Raw genomic sequence first — 26,166 nt, forward strand, 5'->3', positions numbered from 1 at the left:
GCTTTAAGTTCTGCAAACAAAGCTCAGCAGAATCAGAGCAATGCTGCATGTTTTACCGGAAGATACCAGAGAGGCGAGGCAACAGAGCCGCCAGGGCACTTACATTGCTGGCTCGGGTCCATGTCTGTGGTCAGCTTCACGTAATTGGACGGGAAGAGCCCCACTTGTCCGTTGACTTCTCCTTTCCACCAGTCGGGGTCTTCCTTGTTGAGGACGTTGATGATCTGGCCCTTGTTGAAGGCCAGCTCGTCGTCGTTTTGCGCGGTGTAATCGTACATCCCGATCACCTGGCACACTGCAGGAGACAGGGCTGGGTGAGCAGCTGCACACCCGCCGCGGCACGTGCGATGCCGCGAGGTTTTCGTGTATTATTTCTGTCCTTTCAGAAGAGGAGGAAATTAAGTGGAAGTGCTCTAATGGGCTTTTTACAACGTGGGCAATAGAGGAAGATGAAGAATTAAAAACCAAGACAACAGCAAAATTTTCACACTAAGTCTTTGGTTTTTATAATATCTTCCTCTTTCTCATGTTTACTAGTCAGCAGAAACTTTAGTGCTAGCTGAATGCCTTCATTTCGAGTCAGTGCAACTCATTTATAACGCTGACGCGGGGAGACCGGCACAACCCCCCACCCCAGGACAGCTGCACAGACGGGGCAGACTTTACTATAGTTTCTTTCTCTTTTTTTTTTTTTTTAAGGTGGAAGGTAATTATCATCCAAACATTCCAAACCTTAGTGAAAAGCGAAATCAGTGTTTTAAAAGATTATTCTGCCATATCCTCGTGTCTCAAAATTTTGCCTCAAAGAAAGAAATCTCCATGTGCACGAACAGTTTTCCTTCTCTCATTTTCTCTCAAGCCAACAGGAGGTAAAATTGTTCCCCTTCCTTGGCATTTCTACTTCAGATAAGTGTGCACAGTTAGGTCACAGTCTGCAGTTAATCTTTCTTAACCAGCCTATACATATATACACACACACACGTACACGTTTATGCTTTTCAAATCCTCCAGCTAATTCAATCACTTTGCCGAATGGTGTCAGTGGGTTTCAGCCAACCCAATGAGGGGTTTGCACACTAAGTGGGGTGGACACCACCAGGGCTCCCCAGGGAGAGCAGATCCAGCTGGCACCACACCCCTCCGCCTACACGAGGCTACAGGCTTAAGCAAAGAGGCTCAGCTGGGGTGGGGATTCGTCACAACAGTGGCCAATCCCTTAACTTCTTGCAAAGGCTGCCAAGTTTTAATCTTATTTCATTGGGGACATAAAGCGCAGACATTTAACCACAAGGTATCGGAGCAAAAATTCCACACTTTCCACAAATGCCACCCAAGAATTGGTGGCTTAAAGACCTACAGCAGAAATCTGCTCCCCTAACCTCGCCCCTCTCAGATATTACCAAAGCATCTAATTTAGTTCCTTCAATCAGAAAATAGCCAACCGGGTCAACTGCAGTGCTCTGGTCTTTCTCAGTCCCTAGGAAAGTGTGGACAACATCCTGCCCATTCAGCGAAGCCCCCTCTGCTCACAGAGAATGCGACAGAGAGTTATTTTAGTCTTCAGTGAACACACATTACAGCCAACAGACCCCCGTGGCCTCCAGCTCCATCTCCTAACCTCGTAAGACCCCGGCCATTTATTTTTAGGTGCCCCTTTCTGTGGTCTCACCCCCAGTCCAAATCCCAACTTAAATAGCTGGAAGGAAATCAAGAGAAAAATCTGGCTTCAATGCCACAGCATTCATGGCTCTGTAGGAAGAGCGTTCCAACAAGGGCTCTGTTGTACCCAGTACAGTAAAGCTACTTAGATATTTGGTCCTTTTGAAAAACATATTCCATATCACATTACTTGGGTGTCAGTTCCAGCAAGGACAAGAAGTGCTTACAGCACGTGTGAAAAAACCCGAGACATTTAATGAGAAAGTTGAGTGGAAAAACTCAAGTGCCACGCAGACCAGGTTCCAATTAGAGACTGCACAGTCCTTACCTGCCGGTAAAGCCGCTGACTTAGGTGGCTCTGTTGGAGTGATTTTGCTTGTCCCGGGGCTTAGAAGTTTTACGTAATTAGCTGGGAACCAGCCTATCTGGCGCTTTTTCCCACGTGCCTGATAAGAAAAGAGTTATATCAAAAATTTTGAAAGGTTCATGTTCTCTTATAAAACAGTTTGCTTGGTAACAGAGCACTTATGCAAAGTTTACATATAACTGAAAGACAAATGGTACTAACACTAACAGTAGAATCTACGGATTACTATGTCACAACAACAAAATACTGTACCTAAAATTCAAATTGTGGCAGTCATTGGTTAGCAAAGCCTGGAATATTTTTGCATGGGCTGGATTGGGTGGGTCACGAATTCAGGATATACTGCAGTGTGTCTAGGACAGGAAATCCTGCTCGTAACATCGGTACTTAGCTGCTAATCTCAGGTAATGTAGAGATTACGGTTAATGCCAACATTATATGTGGGTTTTAGGAATAAAAATAATAATAGCTATCAACACTTTTTATGAGCCAGGCCCTGTGCATATATCCACACGATTCCAGAAGGATAACACTATTACTATTCTCTATTTCCAGATGAAGAAAGTGAGGCTTGGAAAAGTTGAGTGACAGTCCCAAGGCCACAGGCTCATTAGTGGCAAGCTGAGATTCACTCACTTGTCTGTGCTGTTCTTTATGGGTCATGAACAACCTTACATGCAAGGTAACGTATATGCAGATACACAGAACACAGGGAGTCTCAACTTGACACTGTTTTAAAAAACTGTCAGGCCCACCCATGTGACGGCGACAGCCACAGTTTTTACTGCCGTTCCCTTCTCCTTTACTTCAGTCTGACTCAACACAAGATCCATCTATGGAGTGTTTGCATGCCGAGTGCTGTTGGAAAGGGACAGCAGATGACAGGGAAGAATTGAGGAGAAAGTTGGTGAGCTGAGGCTTGCAGCCATTGCACGATCCCATGAAGACTCAGTGCAGGGCTCAGGAGAAGGGCTAGTCTACCCTTCTGCACCCCACCAGGAAGAGAGACCTCCGACACCTGTGCGCGAACATGTGCACCACTCCCACGCACTCACAGAGCATGTTTGGAAACAAAGCTCTGATGAAAACAGTTGCCTATGGGGACAGAGGTGGGAGGGAGGCATGTGTATTCCCTTTCGTAACTTTTGAACTTAAAACCATGGGAATATTTTACCTATTCCAAAAATAAGGAAGTAAAACTCAAAGAAAAGAAAACTTCCCCTGCCTCAGCCCTGCCCTGCCACCTGCCAGTCTATCAAGAGGGATCCCTCCGGGTCACTTGAGAACACAGATCAAATGTCCTTTCCTCGTGGTCTGACAGATATGCCCTTGGCTCGAGGACTAAAGTTTTTTACATTTTTTAAAAGTTGTATATATTATTCACTTCAAAGCTTCAAAGGGCAGTCCAGAAGGACTAAAGCTTTGATGTTCACAGTGAACTTGTCGGTGGTTAAAGCCATTTGTTTACGAGTCTCCACGTGTTTATTTACCTCACACACAGCCATCTGGCTCAGGCGGCTCCACTAGTCCCCCCGCAGCTGTACAGGACAGAACATGGTCATTTCCTCGTCCACACCGAGAGTCACTGTGGGGATAGTGCCAGAAGCTAACCTGTGCATGGCAACTCACCCACTTTATCACAGGTTCTAAGAACCATCCAAAACTCTCTTTTGAGCTGGGTGCTAGGTGCTCGAGGACTGAAAACCATGGCTGCTGCCTTCAAGGAGCTGATCAGCTACGTGAGGAAATAAGAAATATGTGTGGGAAGCTAAGCAACACAAAATACTAGCGAGTGCCCATGGAGCTCAGGGGATGGGGGCGACACAACTCCACATGGGGAGAGGGACCTGCAGGTCAAAGGGCAGGCATGTTGACAAGAGGAAGTGGATTTCTAGGACTCCAGAGGTCAGATTCCTGAGCCAGGCCTGAGGTTTTATCTGCCCACTCCTTCTGGACAGGGTTTTTAGGGTGGCTGCCCACCAGCCAGCTCCCCAGGAGAAGCTTTGCCTTTAGCTAGCTCCAGGCTGTTCCATATGTTCAGCTCACCACGGTGTGGCTCTTCCGCTCCCTGCCCCAGGCTGGCCTAGGGAACAGTGAGTAGAGGAAAGCACATGGCCACAGGCCCTCCCAAGCAAGTCCTTCCTCCTTCCCAAGGCACGTGTCTCCTGCTCCTGCTGTTCCAAGCCCCCGTTCCTAAGCACCCCTGGAGGGTCCATCTTCCATGGCTAGCTCCACGCATGGCAAACGTGGCCTGCCTCCCTCCTCCTTCTCAAACATACCTAATGCCCACACAGTCCTGCTCATGGCCAGACGAGAGCCAGCTGGTCCAAGAGGTCAGTCCACAGGCCCACTAACAGACACCAAAGGGTTACTACAGGCCCCTTCCTCACGAGGCAGTTCTAGAAACCATTCCTTCACATATTCGGCCCATCCTTACAGAGGCCCTGGTGTTAGGCAGCAGGCCCTGTGCTCGACTCTAAAGGAGGATATCGGCTCTGAGCGCCCTCCGCCGCATGGGCCCCTCCTGCACGAAGGCCAGACGGCCGCTGGGAAATTCAGCCCTCAGCAGGCCCCCGTGGAACACCCGTGTAGGTGGGCCACGGAGGACACGGCCGTCCTTCACTTTGGGGGCTGGCAGAGGTCGCGGGGAAGGAGGGAGACACGCTTCCTGGGTAAGAGTCAGTCGGCGCTATCAAGTAATTGCTGCAGTAGCAACTTTTTAAGGCAACTTTTTAGAAATAATTTCAAACTTACGGAGCAATGGCAAGGATAAGAAAAGCACACAGACCGCCCACACGCCCTTTACCCAGATGCACCTATTCTTGACACTTTGCCCCGGCGGCGTCACTCTCGCATTTTCTCTCTCTTCCCCCTGCCCCTTCTCTGTAGTTTCTTTTTCTGAACCATCCGATTACAAGTCGCTTACATCCTGGCTCTATACCCCTGAATACCTCAATGTGTATTTCCTAAAAATAGGAATATTCTCTGATATAACCATAGCACAGCTATCACTTTTAGTAAATTTCACACTGGGACAAGGATTTGATCTAATCTAGTGTCCTTATCCCAACTTTGTCCATTATCCCAGCAGTGTCCCGTAGAGCACGGTTTTCTTTCACACAGCATCCTGTCCAGAATCAGGTATTGCCGTCAGTTCTCATGTCCCTTCACTGCCCTTTTTACAGGTTTCTTTGTCTTTTACAATATTAACAATATTGAAGAATACAGTCACTCCCTCCCCTCTTTCTAATGGAACACTCCTCATTTTGGGTTTATCTAAAATTTCCTCACAATTAGACAGAAGAGTGTGTAAGTGCTATTGTGTCCTTCTCAGGGCAGTGCTTTTGCGTTTGTATACTGTCCACTTGTCTCCCCACTGGGGATGATAATTCTGGTCACCTGATGAAGGTGTTGTCCTAGTTTTCCACTGTATAATTATTGCATTTTCTCCTGCAAATAATAAGCAATTTGTGGGCAGTCACTTTAAGACCATGCACATTTTCTGCTCCTATTCAAATATTACCCTTAGATTTGGCATCCACTGATGATTATAACAATCTTTATTTGCCAAGATGGTTGCATAATGGTAACTTTTTTTTTGAGACAGGTCTTGCTCTGTCGCCCAGGCTGGAGTGGGGGCGCGATCACAGCTCACTGGAACCTCAAATTCCTGGCCTCAAGTGATCCTCCTGCCTTAACCTCACAAGTCACTAGGACTATAGGCACACCCCACCATGCCTGGGTAAATAGTAACCTATTACTATTTGCTAAATAGTAAGCTTTTTAAAAGCATCTTTGTCTCTGGGAATGAGATTTTATGAGACTGACATGCTGCCTACTGCTCTAAGGAGGCAGGTTGGAAATGAGACTCTAAAGATGTATCTGGAATGGCAAAATAAATAACAAGATGATATGAATAACACACACACACAGAGGAACTAAAAATACTGTGATATACAGATGTGGCTTTGAATGCAAAGAAACGTGCTATTGTAGCACATCTAACACCACTGACGAAAAGCTCCACTTCTGCAATGCCCTGACACTTAAGGGTGACTCTGAACAGGTGTCGCTCATCATATAAATTCTCACCATCCCAACATTCACTATCCGAACTCAGGAACGCAGGGATGAATTTTCAGACGAGTCTTTAGCTCTGAGAATTCTGCTACCTGCTGTCTGAAGCTTAGGAACCAGACAGATTCAGAAAAACGTGGTCTCTCTCATTATCCAAATGCAGAATTTAGGCAGTGAAGGGTTATTTATACTTTGCCGAAAAATAGTGTCCCTTTGAGATTTTGCATATTCAAACTTGGATGGAGAATTTTAAACAAATGAAAAAGACACTAACTTGCAGCTCTCCTTCCCACCATCCACCTGGGTTCTTTTTTCGGATCAAAATCAGCTGACCAGGGGCCAGAGTAAGCTGCTCGGGACCGGTGGCGCTGTACGATGCGATGACCTGGGCTATTTCTGAAAAACAAGATCAAACATTGTGGTGCACTGTGAGAGGCAGGAGAAGCAAAGTCTAAGAAGACACAGCCACCTTCCAGGTCCACAGATTAACATCATCAAAACCAATGTATTGGGCTGGTTTTCTACTAAACGAACAAAGCTCCCTACATTGCCCCATCTCCAGAGCTACACTGCAAATGCAGCGTTCAGGGGCTTGGCTGACCCTTTTGTCCTGGCTGATCTGCTGTAGGACACCCTCATCATCTCTCAGAACTTACCATCTTCCCTCCGTGAAGTCCCCTCCTTGTCCCACTCCCTGCACCTTCTGCCACATCCCTCCCACGATCGCTGTGAATACCTCCATACCAAAGCCTGGGCTTCATTCACGGCCCCAGCCCCAGCACTGTGGCACTCAATGACGGTTAAGTGGATAAAGGACTCAAGGGAAGCTTTTCCACCTGCCAAGTGAAGTAGGAAGAGAGAGTCTAGTTTCCTCAGAAACCACCCGGAGCCTGGCAGCAGCTCCTTTGTATGTTGTTGCTTCAGGTTCTCACTCCCACCAACATGACCGTGTTCTCTACTGCTCACATTTTGAGAGTGAACTCTGAATATCAGGTATGAATCATGGCAATGCAAATTTATTTTCTTTTTATTTCAAAGTTTAAGGAAGAACCTGGAGTTCAGAAGGGAATTTTATACAAAAACAATTCAGCACAGAGAAAAAAATGTCAACAGTTCTGTACTTTTTCTGAATGTTAAAAGTCTCATGGGAAAAATTCCAGCAGTAAGTACCATAGACCAGGCTCTGAAAAGTGCATTTCCACTGGCCAGGAGGTTGAGTATGAAAAGACAGAATCCTCCTCTGACTGCATTTGGGTGCATCTGCATCACCTGCTTTCTGAACTTCTAGAAGCAATACAGAACAAACTGTTCTATTCGCCTCCATGGAAGGGAGGGAGGGAGGAGAGGAGGAGGAGGAAGGAGGGAAGGAAGAGAGGGAAGGAAGGGAAGGAGGGAAGGGAGGGGAAGGAAAAGTAAAAAAGAACAAAAGGAAGGAAGGAAAGAAGAAAGATGGAATGGAAGAAAGAAGGCAAAAAGGCCCCATTCTCTGACTGCTTTTCTCTAAGTATTTCCTACTTTTCTACTAACTCCAGGGAATGAATACGATTCCGTCTCTTTAAAAAACCCCAATTACCCTGTTCTGCAATCAGGGTTGGTGGTGCAGGCCTGGCCCTGCAGGATGCTTCAGAGAGCTTGGGGAGGCAAGAAAGCCCAGAGCCCAGCTTACATACACCTTCCTTGGTTCTCACTGGGGGCTCTAGCTGGGAAATCTATGCTGCCAAGAGGACTGTCCTAGAACACACCACGGATTAGTTTTCAGTTTGGAGAAACACCAAATTAGGGTCCCATTTGGCATCAGATGTTCCTGCTCCTCAAAGGACCTAGTAAATGCAGTCAGCGAACTGCCCCAAAATTCTTTGCTGTCTTTTGTGGCCCTGAGCAGTGTGCTAGTTTCAATGCAAAGTTAAGCCCACCTGGGCATCATATATGAAATATCTGGACCCTTAGAATGACAAATGTTCAAAATATAGAAGGCTCACAGTTAAAACACAGATTTGACCGGGTGTCCCAATATCTGGAGTCTGACTAAAATCCTAGACAACCTGGAAGCCCTCTTTTCCCTGCCATGTAAGCCCATGTGGAGCTGAGCACCAGACAGACACACAAATCCCTCTGTCAGCATTTCAGTGACTGTTTCAACCTATAATTTTCTAAGGATATGATAGCATAAAAGCTCAAATGACCTACACCAGGAAGACGTGCCGTACAAAACATATTATTTCACATCTGCTTCCTTCTTCTCTTTTTCATGCTATTATTTATAGAACGTGTGATTTTGTTTAAATAAACTAAAATACTTGGAACTCAGAGGCCTGCCTATAATTTTGTACCTTCAATGTGTACCTGAGGAAAACCACCCAATGGCTCCTAAATGAATGAGACCTACACTGTGATAATATCTGTTGCGCCTCTAATCTCCTCCACTGTTTGTGTCCTGGGACTTAAATGTACTGTCAGAAAATGAAAAAGGGCTTCCTGAGCCTAGTGAGAACGTGACTGAGAAGCAGCTGACCTTGCAATCCCAGAGCGCCACGCATTATAACTTCTCACCACGTTGTCTGAGTTACTCCTGCACAGCCCAAGAGGACACTGTGCCCAGGAGCGTCCCCACTCCCCACGTGGGAAGCAACAGCCAGATTTCATAACCATGTATATACATTGCTAATGGGTTCCAAGGACGGGATCTACTCCGACCACTCTTAGGAAAGATTCTTTTGTCTTTATGTTAGGCTTCTGGCCCTAATAAACAAAGATTGGGAGCAACTATGAATTACATTCAAAACATTGAAAAATAAGCATCAGGGTTTGTAACTTACCAGGTTTTTTTCCTAAACTCCCTGTTTTCCCAGCAGTTCCAGAGCCCTTAAAACAGAGCAAAAGGTCTCATTTGCATGCTGAAGAGATTTGGTCATGCAACTTAAAAAACGATTAATGATGATACAAATCTGCTTGAACCCTCAGACCCCCCTTTTCATTCTGGGGAAACATAGCAGCACCATATAACCTGACATAAGGACATGTATCAGGAAAGCACGGGACAAAATAAGTCATTTAAAACAGGTCACTTTTACTCTTTAAGAGAGAAAACAGCAAAGTGTGTGGCCCTGTAGGATCCCAGAGGGCTCAGGTATTGACCACGTGTACCACAGGTGCACCCTGGACCCAGTCACATTGAACACGAGGCTCCATGCTAGGACCACTATTAGTCTACATCCTAAACACTGTGCTCATGCTTTATTTTCAAATGGTTAATTATGAAATACTTCATACATAAAAAGTACAGAGAATATAACAGACCATGAGCCTATCACCCATATTTAAGACATTAAAAAATTAATATTTTGCTATATTTGCTTTAGGAGCTTTCTTTTGTAAAGAACTAAAGCAGTACAGGGACAACTGGGACCTCCCTTCCCCCACCCCATTCACCGAAGTAGCTGCTGTCCTGTGCAGCCTTTCCACCCGATCGCACAGTGTTTGGACACTGAAACTTCCTGTCAATGCTGGAAGCACAGTCCACAGAAGCGGAGCACATTTCTTTCCAACTACTAAGTGTTCCAAAGTGCTTTGGGGCTGAATTCCTCTCATGGATACTCATGGAATTTTAAACCAGCTGAGTAAGCCAACAGAGACCGCCAGAGTTGGGGACTGGGGCCAGAATGTAATCTGTTGGTACAAAGTGCTTTATTCTGAATTAATTTACACCCTTGAGTCCCTATCTTGCAGTAAATTAAGTATTCCAATTAAAACAAAACAAAAGGCTTCATAAACTAAACAGGAGTTACTGAAAGAATAAAAATATGCCATTCATCTACCAGGAACACAACTTATCATAGGCCATTTGTTTTGGTTATTGAAATTTAATAATTATTTACCAGGAAAAGTTTTGGTTTAATTTTCATTCTGATTACGCTTTCTTTATTAACGAACAAAATTGCACAATGCCAGTCTCTCTTGCTATTTCTTAATAGGCTGTGTATCAAATAAAATATCAATGAAACAAGATTGCAGTGACCAGTTACATTCCCAGTACAGGCTTATAATATACTCCCTATATTCCGTAAAAAGAACAAAGCAATTGGCAATACTCAACAGTTCAAGTGGCTTCACTGCACTCCCTTTGAAAAACCACAGCCAGCACCACAAGCTAGGACATACTCAGAGCCAGGCTCTGTCTGCCCTGAACCTGTAGAAAGCTGCCCAGGCTGTGTGCCGCAACCTCCCCATACAGAGAAGAAAAGCAGGATAGGACAACTTCCCCTCGTGCTCAGAGGTCAATTCTGGTACCTGAAGCTCTACTTCAGATATACACAAGCATTTAGCTATACTATTTAAAAGTATAGTTAAATGTTTGTCTAAAAATCTTTAGTACTGTTAGTTCTTCTGTGGCCAATAATTTAAGACTGTGGTTAAGAAAGTACCTTACAACTCTGCTTACCTTAAAAAAAGGCATTGTGTATTTTTTTTTTTTTAATTTACTGACTCCAGATGGTTTTTTAAAAATAGAAAACTATAATTTACTAAAATACAACACAGGTAATGGCTTTTGTATTTTAACTGATCCAAAAGGTAAAGTTACTTTAAGAGTTTTCAGGCATGGAAATAGAAATAAAGTTTAGTTTTTAGTGTTTTCCCCAAACTCCCCTGAAGTATCATTTGTATGATGCTTATTGGATTCGATTTGCTGGCCTGGAGAAGAGTTTAATTCTCCCTCTCCAGGTCTAGGGAGTCCGATATGCCAGCTGTCTTACAGGGAAAAATTACTTTCTTCAGGCTTCTGTCAAATTCTCCAAGGGTGGGCAGACTTATGCAAATCCACCCATGGGAATTTCAGTAAGCTGCTCAAGGCCACAGCAAGAAAACCAAAAAACAAAACAACAATGATGACACCCCTTAGAAAAACAAAACCCTAGCAAATAAAACCATTTCTGGGAACTGCAGGGAAGGTGACGTGGCTGATGGTAGGACTACTAGCAAGTCACCAGGCCCAGCCTCACCCCAGGAGCAGCTCTGAGCACAGGGGCCTAAGGGGGAGGCTGATATACGACCTCCTAACTGGCATTTAAAATAGAGAGCGAGCTTTGTCCACTTGCTTACACCAAGAAAGCAGCCTCTATAGGGTCTCTGCCAGCCTTTTCTCTCTCAGTACCTAGGAGGTATGAGGAGAAAAAGAAAATAACTGTGAATTGACTGTTGATGCTTTAAAAAAAGAGAGAGAGTTTTTTTTTCATGTGCAATGGATCTGTTAAACAACTACACGTATATCCTGCAACTCTCCACTAATTTGAAACTGGTTATTATACAACAGGCCCCCATACTCTGTGGCAGTCCCAACCCACAGTTTCATTAAACTTGCATTATCTCAAGACTACAGTTTATGCAATCAAATTTTAGGGCTCCATTTAACAACAGTGGGAGCCATTTCCAACTTATAAGGATAACAGCATTTAAAATAAATTCAGTCCCTGATCAGTGGAGATACTAAAGGCCTAGCCCTAGCCCAAAGTGTACCAATCTCTCACATCTTCTGTCCTTATATTGTGTAGGCAAAAATATAAATTTTAAAAACTTTCTAACACCCAATATTCTGGAGCAAGTATCACCAGAATACTTCTGTTTACATGGGCAAAATATTGCTGTGTATCTTTCTTGGGGCATTTCAAAATCCATAACCATGACGAGATAATTAAGAAAGTTCATTCCAAATCCTAAGTCAGTTACATGCAGGAATAGAGATTAATACTGAACGTTATTATCCCAGCTGATGCAGACCAGCCCATCACACGCAGCCTCCACCGAGCCCCGGTGAGTTGTGCTTGTGGGAAGCCAGTGCTTACCCTGCAGCACCGAATGACAAGGTCAAACAATTACAGGTCACGCTGTATTTACTGTCACGTTCCAGAACTTAGCAAAACCCAACAAAGTTCCACTGTCAAACATCGTGACGCCCAACAAAGAGAATCACCGCACAGAAAGGGAGAGGAAACAGTTAATGTGGGTTTACCTCTGAATCTTTAAGCCTCACATAGTTAGAAGGGAAGACTCCGGACTTGTCGCCCACTGTTCCTGTCCACCAGTCACCATCTTTCTTGGTAACCAAAATCACATCCCCTTGCTGAAAGGTTAAATCTCCTTGCTCAGAACTCTCGTAAGTGTACATGGCAATAAATTCTGGTGGGGAGAAATATTGAGATACGGAGAGAGCTTGATTGTTTAAAGAAATCCCAGACAGCTTTGCAAAAGCAAGTTTATGAATAAGGAAGTTAGGGTAAGATCCATTCAAGAGAAAGGCTAGTCACCGATAAAATACGGAGCTGCAGGACACCGTGGGCTGCAAATTCCCCTAATTGCACATAAAAATTCAATAGCTGCAGACAGGGAGACAATTCCTGTGAAGACCCAGCCAAAGGGACAAAAAAAACCAAGTGCATGTCCACTGACACTGAGTACCAAGAGTGATCTGTGATTTAGTGTCATGATTTCTTTTTAAAGGAAAATAGTTTTTACATTTCATTTTAACTATCAATTACCTAGTACCTACTACTCTGTACTGGGCACTGGGTCAGAGGCATTCATCATTAGGTTCTTGGTATGCACATCAAGTATATGTATTTGAGTTTTGAGGGTATCAAGTCATAATTTTATTTTAGATAGAGTATATCCTTTATGTAAATTAGCCATATTTTTTTCATTATTCAAGTGCCTTAGTGAAAACTTATGTCCTATTGTGCCATATACACACATGGTAGGAAGCTATTAGAACACAAAAGAAAACATACTTATTTCTTAGTTAAAAATGGGCATCTACTTATTCAAGTGTATAAACAGGTAGAGTGGACTGATGATAAAAGGAATGTGTCTACCCAATCCCAGAAAATAATCAGGACTGTTTCAACAAGTTAAAAAGACAAAATCAAAATTTATTATATTTTATTATTCATATAGTTTAGTTTTAAAGGATAAGAACTCATGTTCATTAGTGTCTTGAATCTGAAGGGAGTGCATTCCAGTGGAAAATTTTCTTTTTAATTGTAAATAGAACTCTGCATCACTCTTAGTTGATTTCACTAAGGCTCGGCACCAAGTGACACTCTCAGAAAGATCACTAGACACAAAACCCTACACATTACACTAGGTACAGCATAAAAGCTCTACAGAAAGATGGACGTGTTTCTTATTTCTACTTTTTTTCCATTTTATCCTAGGCCTTTATATATATATTTTGAAGGCAATAAAAAAATCATTTACCCGAAAAGTTCATTTTTATGATGGATAATGTTTGTTTCTCACTAAAACTTCAGATGATACTGCTTTAATGCAGAGCCTAATGTTGATTAATGGCAGAAATGTAGTATGGAGAACTCCAGTGGCTAACTATAAGAGCCTCTTGAGGGGATACTAATGAAAACAAAAGCAAACAAAAACACAAAAGCTGCTAACCCCTGTGCTCATGTGGGCAGCCCCTAGAGCTCTACAGGGAGCCTCCTCGGCTTCACAAGGTCAACCTATACGTGCCAAGGCCAGCAGCAACTGCTGGTGGAGACTGCTGGACCCCACCGCAGACACAGGTCACCCAAACGTTCCAGGGAAAACAGAAGACTCTCTGTCTCTCGCCCCAAAGTGCTGGTAACACACACCTCCACAGTGAAAGTTGGAAAAAGGATTTCCCACACAAGGAAATAAATGTTTGGTGGCTTTAATAAGAGCATTTTTTTTTTCATTAATGGGCTTGTTTTTCTGATTTCTCAATATTCTGACCCTTCCTTTTTCACTTTTGCTCCCTGTTACTGTTCTTTAGTTCATATTTGGCCATTTAAGATAGGATCCTTGGCAGTCAGTATGTTTCCCAGTGATTCCTCAACGTAAAAGTCATTTTCCAATGGATCCAAATTTGAAGTAACATTCAAAATGCTTAAGAAACTTTAGAAACACGAACTCTGGCTGAACTTGATACTGCAGCATAAAATATAAAGGAGACGGGAGAGACTGAGGCTTGCCCTGCCCTGCCCTGCACAAAGGCGGCTGCGAGGCGGCTTCGGGGGTACAATGAAACTCAGAGACGTGGTGGTGGACATGCAGAGGTTTCTCATCAGTTTCCGTTTCTCAGGGGACACTTAACAGGACACTTAACAGAGGGCACTGGCCATTCCCAGCCAGAATTTTAAAACATACCTACTTGGGAAGCTCAGGTGGGAAGATTGCTAGAGCCCCGGGCAACGTAGCAAGAACCCATCTCAAAAAAAAAAAAAAATCTGTCCAAAATGATAATCTATTTAATCTGGTTTACAGTTTACTTTAAATTTGATTATGTTCAATCCAGTATTAACAAGAGGCTCCCTAATGTATGTAAATAGCTTCTGCCAGAATTTCAAATGCTAACGTCTTCCCACACCCCTCCACAATGCCAACAATCTTTCCTAATATTTCTATACCTAAGTTGTTCTAACATGGATGTCATAGATACCAGCTAAGATCAGAATTCAACTATTCCATTGCCCAATTTTAAGTATACATGTGGTTCATTTGTGACCTATTTATCGAGCCTCAAATGTCAAGGCGTCTGTATGTATTGCAAACCTAAACATCCCGGGAGGAGGGATGAGTAAATTCATACCTAATGGGTACCATGCACACTAACTACTGGGTGATGGGCACACTTATAACTTTGACTTAAACTGTATGAAAGCAAATTATGTAACCAAAATGTGTATACCCCCATAATATTCTGAAATAAAAAAACAAACATTCCTCCACACTGTAGTTTGATGAGAATGCTCTGAGCTTTGTTCTAAAAGCTTTACACATGTGATCACATAATTCTTGTAATAATTTCCTACCTCAAGGAGTGGTTCTTATACCCACTTTACAAACAAGGAAGTGAAGGCATGACTAGAATCATATGGTTGCTAGCTGGGAAAGCCAGACACAAACTCCAGCCCACCAGTGAGCCTGGATATAAGACACTGAAGTTTTATTTTTCATGGGGGGCAGATAATTTGCTTTTTACTATACTGACTGCATATATTGCCTCGTTCTCCTAACAGTGGCTAAAAAAATCATTAAGGTAACGAGAATGTATAGAAAAATCTGCTAATAATTGTTTTCACGGTAATAGCAAAACTTAGATGCAGTAAAATGCTGGATTTGTTTAGTGAGGATGAGGTTTTATAGTTAAACTAAAAAAAAAAATGTTTACTTTTAAAATTCCTCTTGAAAAAGGAATATGATTATGGTGAATCTGAAATACCACTAAAACGTAAGCCTTTGCTGGGCGCAGTGGCTTATGCCTATAATTCTAACACTTTGGGAGGCTGGGGTGGGAGGACTGCTTGAGCCCAGGAGTTTGAGACCAGCCTGAGCAAGAGTGAGATCCTGTCTCTACAAAAAATAGAAAAATTAGCTGGGTGTCATGGTGTGTGCCTATAGTCCCAGCTACTCTCGAGGAAGCTAAGGCAGGAGGATTGTTTGGGCCCAGGAGTTTGAGGCTGTAGTGAGCTATGATGACACCACTGCACTCTAGCCTGGGTGACAAAACAAGACTCTGTCTCAAAACAAAACGAAACACCTTAATCCTTGCTGTCTCCATTAAAACAACTGTTTTAATAATTCTATTTTTTATTAGGCAAAGTTTCTAAGGAATGCAAGAGTCTCATTATGGGAAGCAGATTAAATAAAACATTCCATCTTCATATAATTTATTTAAGGAACCCATAAAAAATTCTTATACAATTGGCTAGTTACGACATCTGCTAACCATAAACACTGTCCAGACCTCTGCATGGAGAGACTGTCTAACTCAGGTAGCACTCTTCAATTTGTGCTGTGATATTGATTGTGTTCAAAGTAGAAAAGACATGAGATTTTTACCATGAGGGCCTGAATTATGTAGGTTTTGTTTATTTGACATCTATATAATATTTAGGATTGTGCTGCAAAGTAGAGATAGGGAAAGAAAGCAATTAATTATTTATGTAACAAACACTCATAATGAAATTTGTAGGCCTAAATAATCTAGTTTGCCTATTTACATGGAACATAGAAAGCTTCTGTTTCATTTGGGATGGTACAGATGGCACTCATATTACTATTAGGAGATCTCTACTGTGGGGTTAGCTTTAAAAAAAATACTTATCTAGACAAAACTAGACTATAGTAGGGGAAGAAATGACCATAATTTAGCTATAGAGAGGCTCAGAAAACTCAGTCCTCAGTGAATTGACTCTTTCAAAAGTCAAAGGGCTCATGATCAAATATAATTAGTAAATTCAGTTTCTGATGATCAATAAACCTAGTAGTATTTTGTAAGTCTCCATAAAGAACTTTGAGTTTGTAAAGAGCGAAACTTTCATTCTACCTTAGAGTTTACTGATTATAAATTAATGTAGTCTATTTTAAAATGAAATCCAATGTCATCTCAAACTTTTACTGTTTGTATCACACAATGTTCTCGACTCTTCTGAAAAACGTAATACGACTCAGGCCCTCACCTTCTCCCGAAACGACCGGCTTGGCTGCTGGGGAAGCTACTCTCTTTAGGCTGGCAGGACTTTCTGAAGAACCAGAATCCATGCTGCAAGAAGGAAAAAAAAAAGAGTATTTTAACTTTTGTCTTAAAAGAAAATAGTACAAATGACACTAAGTCTTGTTAAAACTGCTTAACTTTTAAAACTTTGAACAATTCATAGCTGAAATAGTTGTACTTCGGTAAATTAAAGACACATACAAGGTGCTACAGAGGCACACAGCTCAGCTCACATTCTTGTTTTTCAGCACTTCGCTGTGCTGGACACACAGCCTGTGGTCTATTTCAAAGCTTGACTGAGAGATGCTCGTCTAATATTTTTGCTATTTTTATCTTCTTAAAGCTCATAATTTATTTTGAGTATCTATGTGGTTGGAATAATTAAACCACCATCTTGTTATGCCTTCATGCTATAAGACCCTAATGAAAAAGATAATTCATTCTTCCAATTATTGCCCCAAATGCTTTGGGCTTCTAAGTATTCACATAAATCTGGTACAATACTAGGTGCTAAGGATAAAAAGAGTCATGATCTCCAACCAATACACAAGAATGTTCCAGGTCTCAGAGTAAAATTCTTTCTCGCATAAAGCAATGAACAACAAGATGTCTAGGTTTCCACAAGGGAAGAAAAAATGACCACTTATCTGTAGGAGGATCCCTTTTCGTATTTCATATACTCTAACTTTTACAGTTAAAAGATCCAGAAGATAAAATAACTCTGAAACTCCTATCGGTGAGTCTTAACTAGTGCAAACAATAATTCAACGCTCAATATTGTTTTCATTGAATAGAAGCAGATAAACACAAAAATACCTTGTAGATTTCCTTATGGGCCCTGAAATGAGTTTCACGTAAGACTTGGGGAACCAACCCTTCTGACCTTGAACTTCTCCAAACCACCACATGTCTTGCTGTTCCAGGACGGTGATGACATCGTTTTTGTTAAAATTTAAATGGTTGTCTTTTTTGGCTCTCCAAGGATACAGGGCTTGCGCTTGTAGCCCCTCCACTTTTTCACCCTTGTGTGGAATGACATAAAGGACCTCTCATTACATTGCGGTTTGTGAGCAATCAAGGCAGACGTGAGCACTAGCACCTCCTCTCCATCGAGCACATGCACAGCCACAAAGGGCCCTGTGTCAGCACGGCATGAGTGCTAGACACTTCATTGTTTCTCAATAGTTGTTTATGTCTAAAAGTGCAGGCATAAACCTTCCAGCCTATTCACAAAGTCACTGTCTAGCCATCTAGAACTCTCTATTTAAAAAAGCCAGGAGGTCATATTCATTCTGTTGCACCTGGCTGTGTGCCTTTTATATTTTGGTTCTATTTTCACTCTCAAGTTGCCCAGGACAACTGCCCATTTCTGATCTCATCTGGATTTTGAGTGGAGGGTTAGCACCAGAGCAGAAATTTATGCAATTTCATGAGATAATTAACTGATATTTTGGTTTATGTGAACACAGGAAAATAGGCCCTGGCCCGGATTGTGCTTTAGTTCCTTTTTAGAGAAGCAGGGGTTTGGTTCACATAAATTCATTGTAATTACCATTTATTGTATATGTATATGCAAGGCGCTGTGAAATTACAAAGATTAAAAAAAATTGTCTCTGCCTCCCCAAAATAATTCAGGGTAAAGCACTTTATTATAAAGCACTATAAAAATGGACAGTATGATATTATCAGCAAGCAACTCACAAGTAATAGGGAAGAAAGAGATAAAAACAACCAAGTATACCACCTGGCAGAATAAAATATGCTAAAAAGGAGTTCCAACTATTCACTGTGGGAACAAAGAGAGCAGGGGGGTGAATTCTGGGCATCAGGGAAAATTTCACAGAGGGGCCAGCATTTGAGTCAGGCTTTGAAGAACGAGGATTTTGACAGCTAGGGCTTCGGAGGAAGGGCGCTTCGGGCTGAGGGCACAGCAGGGGCAAAGGCCTCAAGGTGGAGCATCGCAAGGGGTCCGGGAAGAAAAGCAGAGTCCGGGGCTGCGTGTGGCCTAGTCTCAGGGAGGGGTGCAGCACGAGATGACGCTGGAAAGGCAGGGTCAGGCATTTATTATCTTTTCCAAAAATATAGCATAAAACCATTAGAGTATCTTGAAGCATATACTGAAAAACAAAATGTCAGCTTTCAATTGTATACAAAATTGGACAAGAACAAAGGATAATACCCAAAAAGAGTTAATTCAGAACCAATTTGTACTTGTCTTTGTTATTTTTATATTGACATTAAATTATGATTATGTCTGATAAATGGAGTGTTTACAACAAACAGGTCAAACAGTTTCAGCGTCTATGTTGATAACCTCCAAATCCTGGACTGTGTGGGTTCCCACCTTCTTAAACATACAACATCCCTATTTCCTTCCATTTAGCTGGACACTCCTTCAAGTGCCTCAGAACTGAGGCGGTTTCTCTGGATTTCAAACACCCCCAGGACGGTACATTTGTGAACTTCCATTTTTCCCTCTCGCAGTGAACCTTACACCCTCACCGCTGCTGACCCCACAGTCCTACTGCACTGTCCAGTCCTCTCGGCCACCTCCATAGATCTTTCTGCCAACGGACCCCAGGGGCAGCCATTGCAACCATGCCCCTTGGTGGTTCCAAACCTCTCCCACTGCGAAATCTCCCCCATGCCCTGTGCACCTGTTCACGTGGATGGGCCCCGATGACCCCAGCCTGGGTCGGACAGAACACGCAAGAACACGCACTCTAGGTGTGAGTGCCAGGTCTGCCTCTTACTAATTTTGTGACCTTGACAATTGTTTAATCTCTCTAAGCCTCAGTTTTCACATCTGTAAAACAGAGATGATACTTTCTTCAAAAAGTTGTTAAGAAAGTTTCATAGATCTATGCATATTGCTATGATAGTAACAATAATAGCAGTGGATTACATATTACCGTATCATCCCTAGTCCCTAGCTATGAAGCATTGCTAGAGAAAGCTGAGACTCTGCAACGATCAATTACAGACTCAGGTGACAACCCTTTACTGCTCTTTGTCAGATTGCTGATCTGCCCACTCCTGGCTTCCAAACCCCTCCTATCCTTCGCAGGCCTCGGGGCTCACAGAGAATGCTGCTGTCACGCAGCCCACCCTGAACTTTCTCCACTTTGTCTTCTCTAATCCAGATGAAAAAGAACCCCTGTTCTTTTCTGTGCTTTTAAAGTTGTGTCCACCCCATACCAAATGCATCCTCTAACACTTCACTTTTCAATCTCCGCCTCCACCGACAACATGGTTGGCTGGTGCCTTGCCCAGGGGCCCTCCGCTCTGCTCCTTCTCTTTCCAGATCTTTCCACCTTCTCACCACTCATTTCCTTTTACGACCCTTGCAGTCTGGCTTCATCCTACTCCTTCCTAGGTCGCAAAGCAGTCCTACTGCCACACTGAATGGTCTCTTCTTTGCCTGACCACACTAACGTCCCCCGCACCCTATCACAGAGCCACCATGACTGAGCTTGTGACATGTGCTAAGTGCTGAGCTGGGTCAGATGCAAAGGAAAGTGACGATTCCTGCTAAGTAGCTGCTCCTCCTCCTCCTCCTCCTCCTCCTCTTCCGGGCCACAGAACACACACATCCGTGGACTTGCCATTTCCCCCGATACTGTCTCTCCTTGGACGACCTCCGGCATTTCCTTAGATAGGAGTATGTCCTGTATGGGAATGGCTCCATCCACAAGCCCAGTCTTGCTCTCTCTTCCACCTACAGATCCATGTCCCAACAGCCCGCCAGACGGACTACCTGGACGTCTCGCTTTCACCTTCAACTCAACGCATCTAAAACCCAACTCTTCCCTCTAACTAAAATCCATTTCTCTTTCTGTCTTCCTTGTTTTCCTTGAAGGTGGACCTGTTTTCCCTGCCCCAGCCCTTGTGTCTTTCCTTCGGCTCCCACAAGCTGTGACTCTGCCATCTTCACTCTCCCCTGCAGGCTCTCCCAGGTCCTCTCTGCTTCCACTTCCACCAGCACCTCCTGCTCCGTGAACTTCACTCAGCCAAGTCCAGGCCCTCCCCCGCTCTCTCCTGGACGACAGCAGCAGCCTCCTGCCCAGCGTCCCGCCCTGGGCCCTCCACTGCAATCTGCCTGTGCTTCCTCTGTGTTCCCAGATCGGAAACAGTCCTGCACTCCCACTACCTCCCAGATGGGCGTTTGCTGTTTGGCTTGATTGATTATTTATAGAAATTCCATTCCTTTATCTTCACTGCATTAAGCAAAAGAGAAATATTCAGAATAACCACCTTTATCCTTTCTTCCTTAGCAGGGCATTTCAGAGCTTCACATTAACCTTCAATTGGTCTGTCTCTTCTGATAAGTACTCAATGGTCTAGCCAAATGGAGTGACCTATGATTTTCCTTAAACTCTGATTTTCCGCCTTAAAGCCTCTCCCCTCCCAGCACTTTCTGTCTGATAGGTCGGCCCTCTCCATTTTCCAGTAAGATCTTACCCGCTGGTCAAGATGCAGCTCAAATGCCACTTCTGAAGCGAAGCTTCCCTGACCAACCCAGGCAGCAGGGTACCCCTCTCTGCGCTATGGCCATTCACTGCAGATTTCAGGCTCCAGAACCGGACCCTGCACTGCCGGCCAACCCCGACACACACGACAAGGCCAACTCCTAGGTGACATTGCCAACAAGCACTTGCTGAAGTTGTTGGTCCCAGACAGCATGCTAAGTCTTCACGCTCCCGCTGGCTGCCTTTACCTGGCCTAGCACAGGAGATGGGGAGGAGCCGGTGGCCGTGGCTGGGGTGAAGGCTGACCTCTGCCTTAACTGGCCGGCACCCGGAACGGTGAGAGAGGGCTGGGCTGCCCACGCATCCCAGTTATCCGTTTCCGGTTTATCATTCGTGCTGGTGGGCCACCTGCAGGGAAAAGCACAGCACCATAAATAGCAAGCACTTCCTAACACGCCAGCTTTTCACCCACAGCCCAAAAAAAAACCCAAGATGGCAATTTAGGAGCCTGGGCACCACACATCCAGTACACGTGTGTGGCTCTCACAGTTAAAGAACGAGGAGAAGAAAGCACTGGGCTTAGATTCAAGTCTGAGCTCTACACGCTAGCGACATGGGTAAAATGGGAACAACATTCTGCCACTTATGGTTGTGACAGTCACGTGAACTCTAAAGCACCAGAGAAACATGCTCATGACCATTGTCATAATTTGTAATAACAATAGCTAAATGAGAAAAAAGAAATAAATCATATGCCAAATATGAAAACGTGCCAGCTTGGCAGCTGCAGCTTCTCAACACCATTTCTCTGTCCCATCCATCCTACAGTGAGCACCCAGCCGTGTGCCCAGACACCATGGTAATGACAAGCGGCATCCTTACAGCAACCAGTTGCCCCGATCTCAAGGACGGCTCTAATTTTGTGATTTTATAATTTTAGACAAACACATCTGCATGAATGCAGATCTAAATGCAATTTACTTTTGACATCATTATAAGACATATAAACAAATTTGAAAATCAATATAATTCCTTTGTTAGACTACACATCCTGATTTCTGGGTTGGAAAATAGTTTGCCCATAATTATAGCAGGAAAACTGCACACCACACATTTCTTGAGGAAGAGAGTCATACTGACTTGATCCACGGCAAAAATAAATCCTGAAAACCATGGTATTAGTCTTCTATTTTAGCCTAAGCTTTAGTTTAAAAAGTCAAAACTTTTTAATCAAGATGAAAAGAGGAAGGGAAGCCGGGTGTGGCGGTGGCACCTGTAATCCCAGCTACTAGGGAGGCTGAGGCAGCAGGAACACTTGAGCCCGGGAGCTCCAGACCTCCTGGGCAACATAGTGAGACACCCCCACCATGATCTCTGCCATGTCTCTAAAAAAATTAAAAAAAGAAAAAAAAAATCAAAAGAGGAAGGAAGAGCTTCAACTTGGAAGTCATGCTAATGGAAGGCTTTTTTTTTTTTTATTTTGTTAGCAGAGATTAGATAGGGAGGACACTCTTTGGCACCTTCAACCTTTTATATGAAAATAGAAGTATGAAAAACTTGCTATTCCTCACATCCTTCCCTCCACTTCCTCCTGCCCTGGGTCATTATTCTCCTTTCTTCCCTCGTTCCATCTGATCTTTCTCCAGCCATATGTCTTGACTGCTTGCCTTCAATTTGTTTCTTCTGAAAGATGACTAGATTTGAAAAAAAATTTAAAACGCCTTTTATTCAAATCACTCTTACTCGTACCCTAGTATAAAATAACTTTAGACACCTGCACATCTAGGTCATGGCCCTATCACGGAAGGTCCGGACGGCGCTTTCATCTGTCATTACAAACCTCTGCTCACACACTGTTTTCACAGCGCCGTTTCCGAGGAACCAGGGCACAGCACTAACACAGCCAAGGGCATACACCTCTTCGCTCCCCTGTACATTTATACGAGACCAATGAAAGCCGAAAGCTTTAAAGGAAACAGCTTTCTATCTTATTCAAAACCACATGACTGCATTCAATTTCTGCTTCTGCCCAGCAAAAAAAGGTGCTATTTGCATGCAGGAAATGACTCTGAATATTTGCTGACTGACATGAATGTCAAAACAGATTATTAAGAAACAGTATTTCTCCATTTCTTCTACATGAATGAAAGGTACAAATAAACTACTGAACAAAACAGGATAACAGGCTTTATTTTGTAGTAGGGTAAACCACTGTTGGGCCATGATATCATTAAATCCAGTTCAGAGACTGTAATCTCCAATTTGTCAGCCGGAGAAAGAGATAATGAAAATAAGGCTGCTCCCTTGTACAGAGGGACAACCCAAGACTATAGATACATTTAGAGGAAAGAACAAAAGATTACTAAATCAGGATTTGAAAAATTATCAGAAAAAGCAAGGCTACACATACGTGGAGCTGAAGTCAGCCCAGTTGTTGGGGGTCGTGGAGGGCTCTGACGAAGTCACGGCCAAAGGAGCAGGGGTCTCACGCAAAGCCAGTTTGGGGGCAGGGGCAGATGTCAGATCAGTCACTGGTTTGACTGGAGCAGGAACCTCGTTTTCTGGGATTTTCTCTGCATAGTTTGCAGGGAACCAGCCTGTCTTTCCCTTTAGTTCTCCTCCAAGCCATCCGGGTTCTCCAGTTTGGCTTTCATCCACCTGTGGGAAAGTCGTAACTTTAATTTAAGTGCAACTCAATAAACCCTGAATATACCCAACACCCTACCACAACAAAGCCCTAAGCCTCTGCCCCCTTCAGACTGACACACGGCATAGAAATGTCTTCATTTTGTCTGGAAAAATGGTCTCTAAACATTAAGTCTGGAAACATGGCAAGCACTATAATTCAAGTTCTGGCTCTTTGTATTTTTTTATGCTCTACCCTTCCCCCCCATGACAACAGCAGTTAAGACAAAGTGCCTGAAATCTTTGGGCACATGGTTTAAATTTTTAGAGCTATTTTGAATTGGAAAGTGACCTGACAGGCTTCATCACTCAGGAAGCCATGTAATTATTAAAAACAATTTGACTTAGGTTTATTATCTAAAGTTGAAAGCAAAGGGTACAATCAATATAAATTCAGTACTCCAAAAACCTCCAATAACTAAGTAGTAGTTATTCAGCACAGGGACAGGGAAGATAAAAAATACAGCCTTAGCAATCATTTCCAGGGGAAGCAAAGCTGACTGCTGCGTTTAGCCAAAGAGCTCTAGAGATACATGATGAGAAAATTAAGGAAGTGATTATTTATAGCAATAATCAATTTTATTAAGGTGCTATAGTTTTCTTTTGCACAAATTGAACTTTAATATTCACAAAAGTATACATGAGAACATAGAATTTTGCTGTTTAAAAATCTCAGGGCTATTTATTACACCAAGTGCTTTTAATGTTTGCATTTTAATTTCGACTCAAAAGGATCATTCAAAATGGCCAAAATGATTCTACTTATCTTTACAAGTAACCCCCACTATTTTAGGAGCAACAGGAGAATGACATTGGAGGGCCATCACAGTCATTATTAGAAAAAATTATTTTTATGACTGTAAGTCAAATAAGGTCTATCGGAGATCTTATCTAATTTTTACCCTTTCATATACTGCCTAAAGAGGTAAGACATTGAACACTTCATTGGACATTAACGTTGCCATGTAGAAATCACAGAAATGAGTGGGTAGGGTTATAAGCAACAATGATTTTAGAAAATCTAGCAAAAATACCACTTGTCTAATCTTTTCAAGTACTCAGTAAAAAATAAAGCAAAAAACTATTAAACAAACCAAATATCTATCTGTATTCAGTGCAGAGTGAGTAATAGGGTGTAATTCTTATTAGCTCATTTGAATAAAAAATGTTTGAGATAGGGGAGGAGAAAAGAGAATGCAAGGCTTACTTCTTAAATTCTGCATGTTATTAATATTTACAAAATACTCAGCAAGTAGGGGATGTCTGCTTGCTGCTCCACTTTAGGGAATCTTTATTTTCATGGATAAAAGCAATTTTGAAAGCTGAGAATTCTCCAAACAGCCAAAAAGGAGCTTCCTCAGATAAAGCACAATACTACTTCCAAAGGTTCAGTTTTTTGCTTCACACTTCCCTCCTCAGTGCTCACACTTACACCCATGTGAACACATTAGTCACTTTTCAGCCAACTCCCCCACATTGTTTTGCTCTTACTGTCCTTTATTCTGGGCAGCCCCAACTGTTTCTGTAGATGAGGATTTAGGATAACATTTTTTCCACTTGGATCTTCTTTTATGCTAAACTCAAACGGCCAGATGCCTTTCATTCCTTGTTGTTTAACGGGGATATCAAGGCACACTGTAGCTTTGCAGCTGCTCTGCACTGGAAACATAGCTGGTTCTATCTGAGCCAGGTTGTGCCAGGGCCTCCCCCACTTCTCAGCAGGTTCAGTAGCCAAGCTCAGCTCCCTCTATTCTAGGACCAAAGGTGATGTCTGGCAGAGTGATTGGGAGCTTGAGCCAAATGTTCAATAACTCAACATTAGGAGTACAAAGTGTAATGATCAAAAATAGAGCTCTGCAATTAGACTGCCTCAGTTTAAATACTAGTTCTATCATTTATTAACTGGTTGACTTTGGGCAAATTTAATATCTTGGTGCCTCAGTTTCTTCATCTATAAAATGGGGATAATAACTGTCTTGGAGTTATTGGAGATAGTGACTGACTTACAGTGATGCTAATTGTGAGGACTGATAAATATTTAGACCACTGCCTGGCACAGGAGAAGTGTTTAATGATAGACTTGTTTAAGCCATCTCTCCTGTTGTCCAGCCCTGAGTTTGTGCTGTTGTTCTCGTATTTGGGCTTTTATCTTGTTCTAAAAGCCCGTTCTCTACTTTACCCTTGTTCTAGGCAACAATCTCTGTTAGCTTCTCTGTACAGGGTTCCCTGATCTAGGAGCCTGCCTGTTGCTATCCTGGTCTCTCTGAGTTTACCTTCCTGCCGTAGCAATCTTTCAGGAGTTCAACTCAGTCCCTGACTACTGCCTCTCTGGAACTCCTAGGTCTGCCCAATTTGGACGGCTTCAAATGTCAGCTGCTTTACTCAAT

General features: G+C 43.0%; 1 protein-coding gene across 6 annotated transcripts in view; it reads right to left on the reverse strand.

Annotated features, from left to right (window-relative positions):
• ITSN1 (intersectin 1) overlaps positions 1–26,166 on the reverse strand; it is a 196,710-nt gene that overhangs the window by 40,172 nt on the left and 130,372 nt on the right. For 4 of the 6 annotated variants that reach the window (XM_069474971.1, XM_069474974.1, XM_069474973.1 and 1 more), the window contains 9 exons: positions 23,505–23,752; positions 21,343–21,502; positions 17,442–17,647; positions 16,591–16,673; positions 12,108–12,274; positions 8,920–8,965; positions 6,378–6,499; positions 1,988–2,105; positions 104–295 (listed from right to left, as the gene is read on the reverse strand). In XM_069474971.1, the coding sequence (XP_069331072.1) occupies positions 104–295; positions 1,988–2,105; positions 6,378–6,499; positions 8,920–8,965; positions 12,108–12,274; positions 16,591–16,673; positions 17,442–17,647; positions 21,343–21,502; positions 23,505–23,752 (1,342 nt within the window). The remainder of the gene's footprint in view (positions 1–103; positions 296–1,987; positions 2,106–6,377; positions 6,500–8,919; positions 8,966–12,107; positions 12,275–16,590; positions 16,674–17,441; positions 17,648–21,342; positions 21,503–23,504; positions 23,753–26,166) is intronic. The other 2 variants (XM_069474976.1, XM_069474975.1) reach the window with 1 other exon arrangement.

Source organism: Eulemur rufifrons, chromosome 7 (assembly GCF_041146395.1).
Source record: "Eulemur rufifrons isolate Redbay chromosome 7, OSU_ERuf_1, whole genome shotgun sequence".
In the NCBI taxonomy this organism is placed as follows: domain Eukaryota; kingdom Metazoa; phylum Chordata; class Mammalia; order Primates; family Lemuridae; genus Eulemur; species Eulemur rufifrons.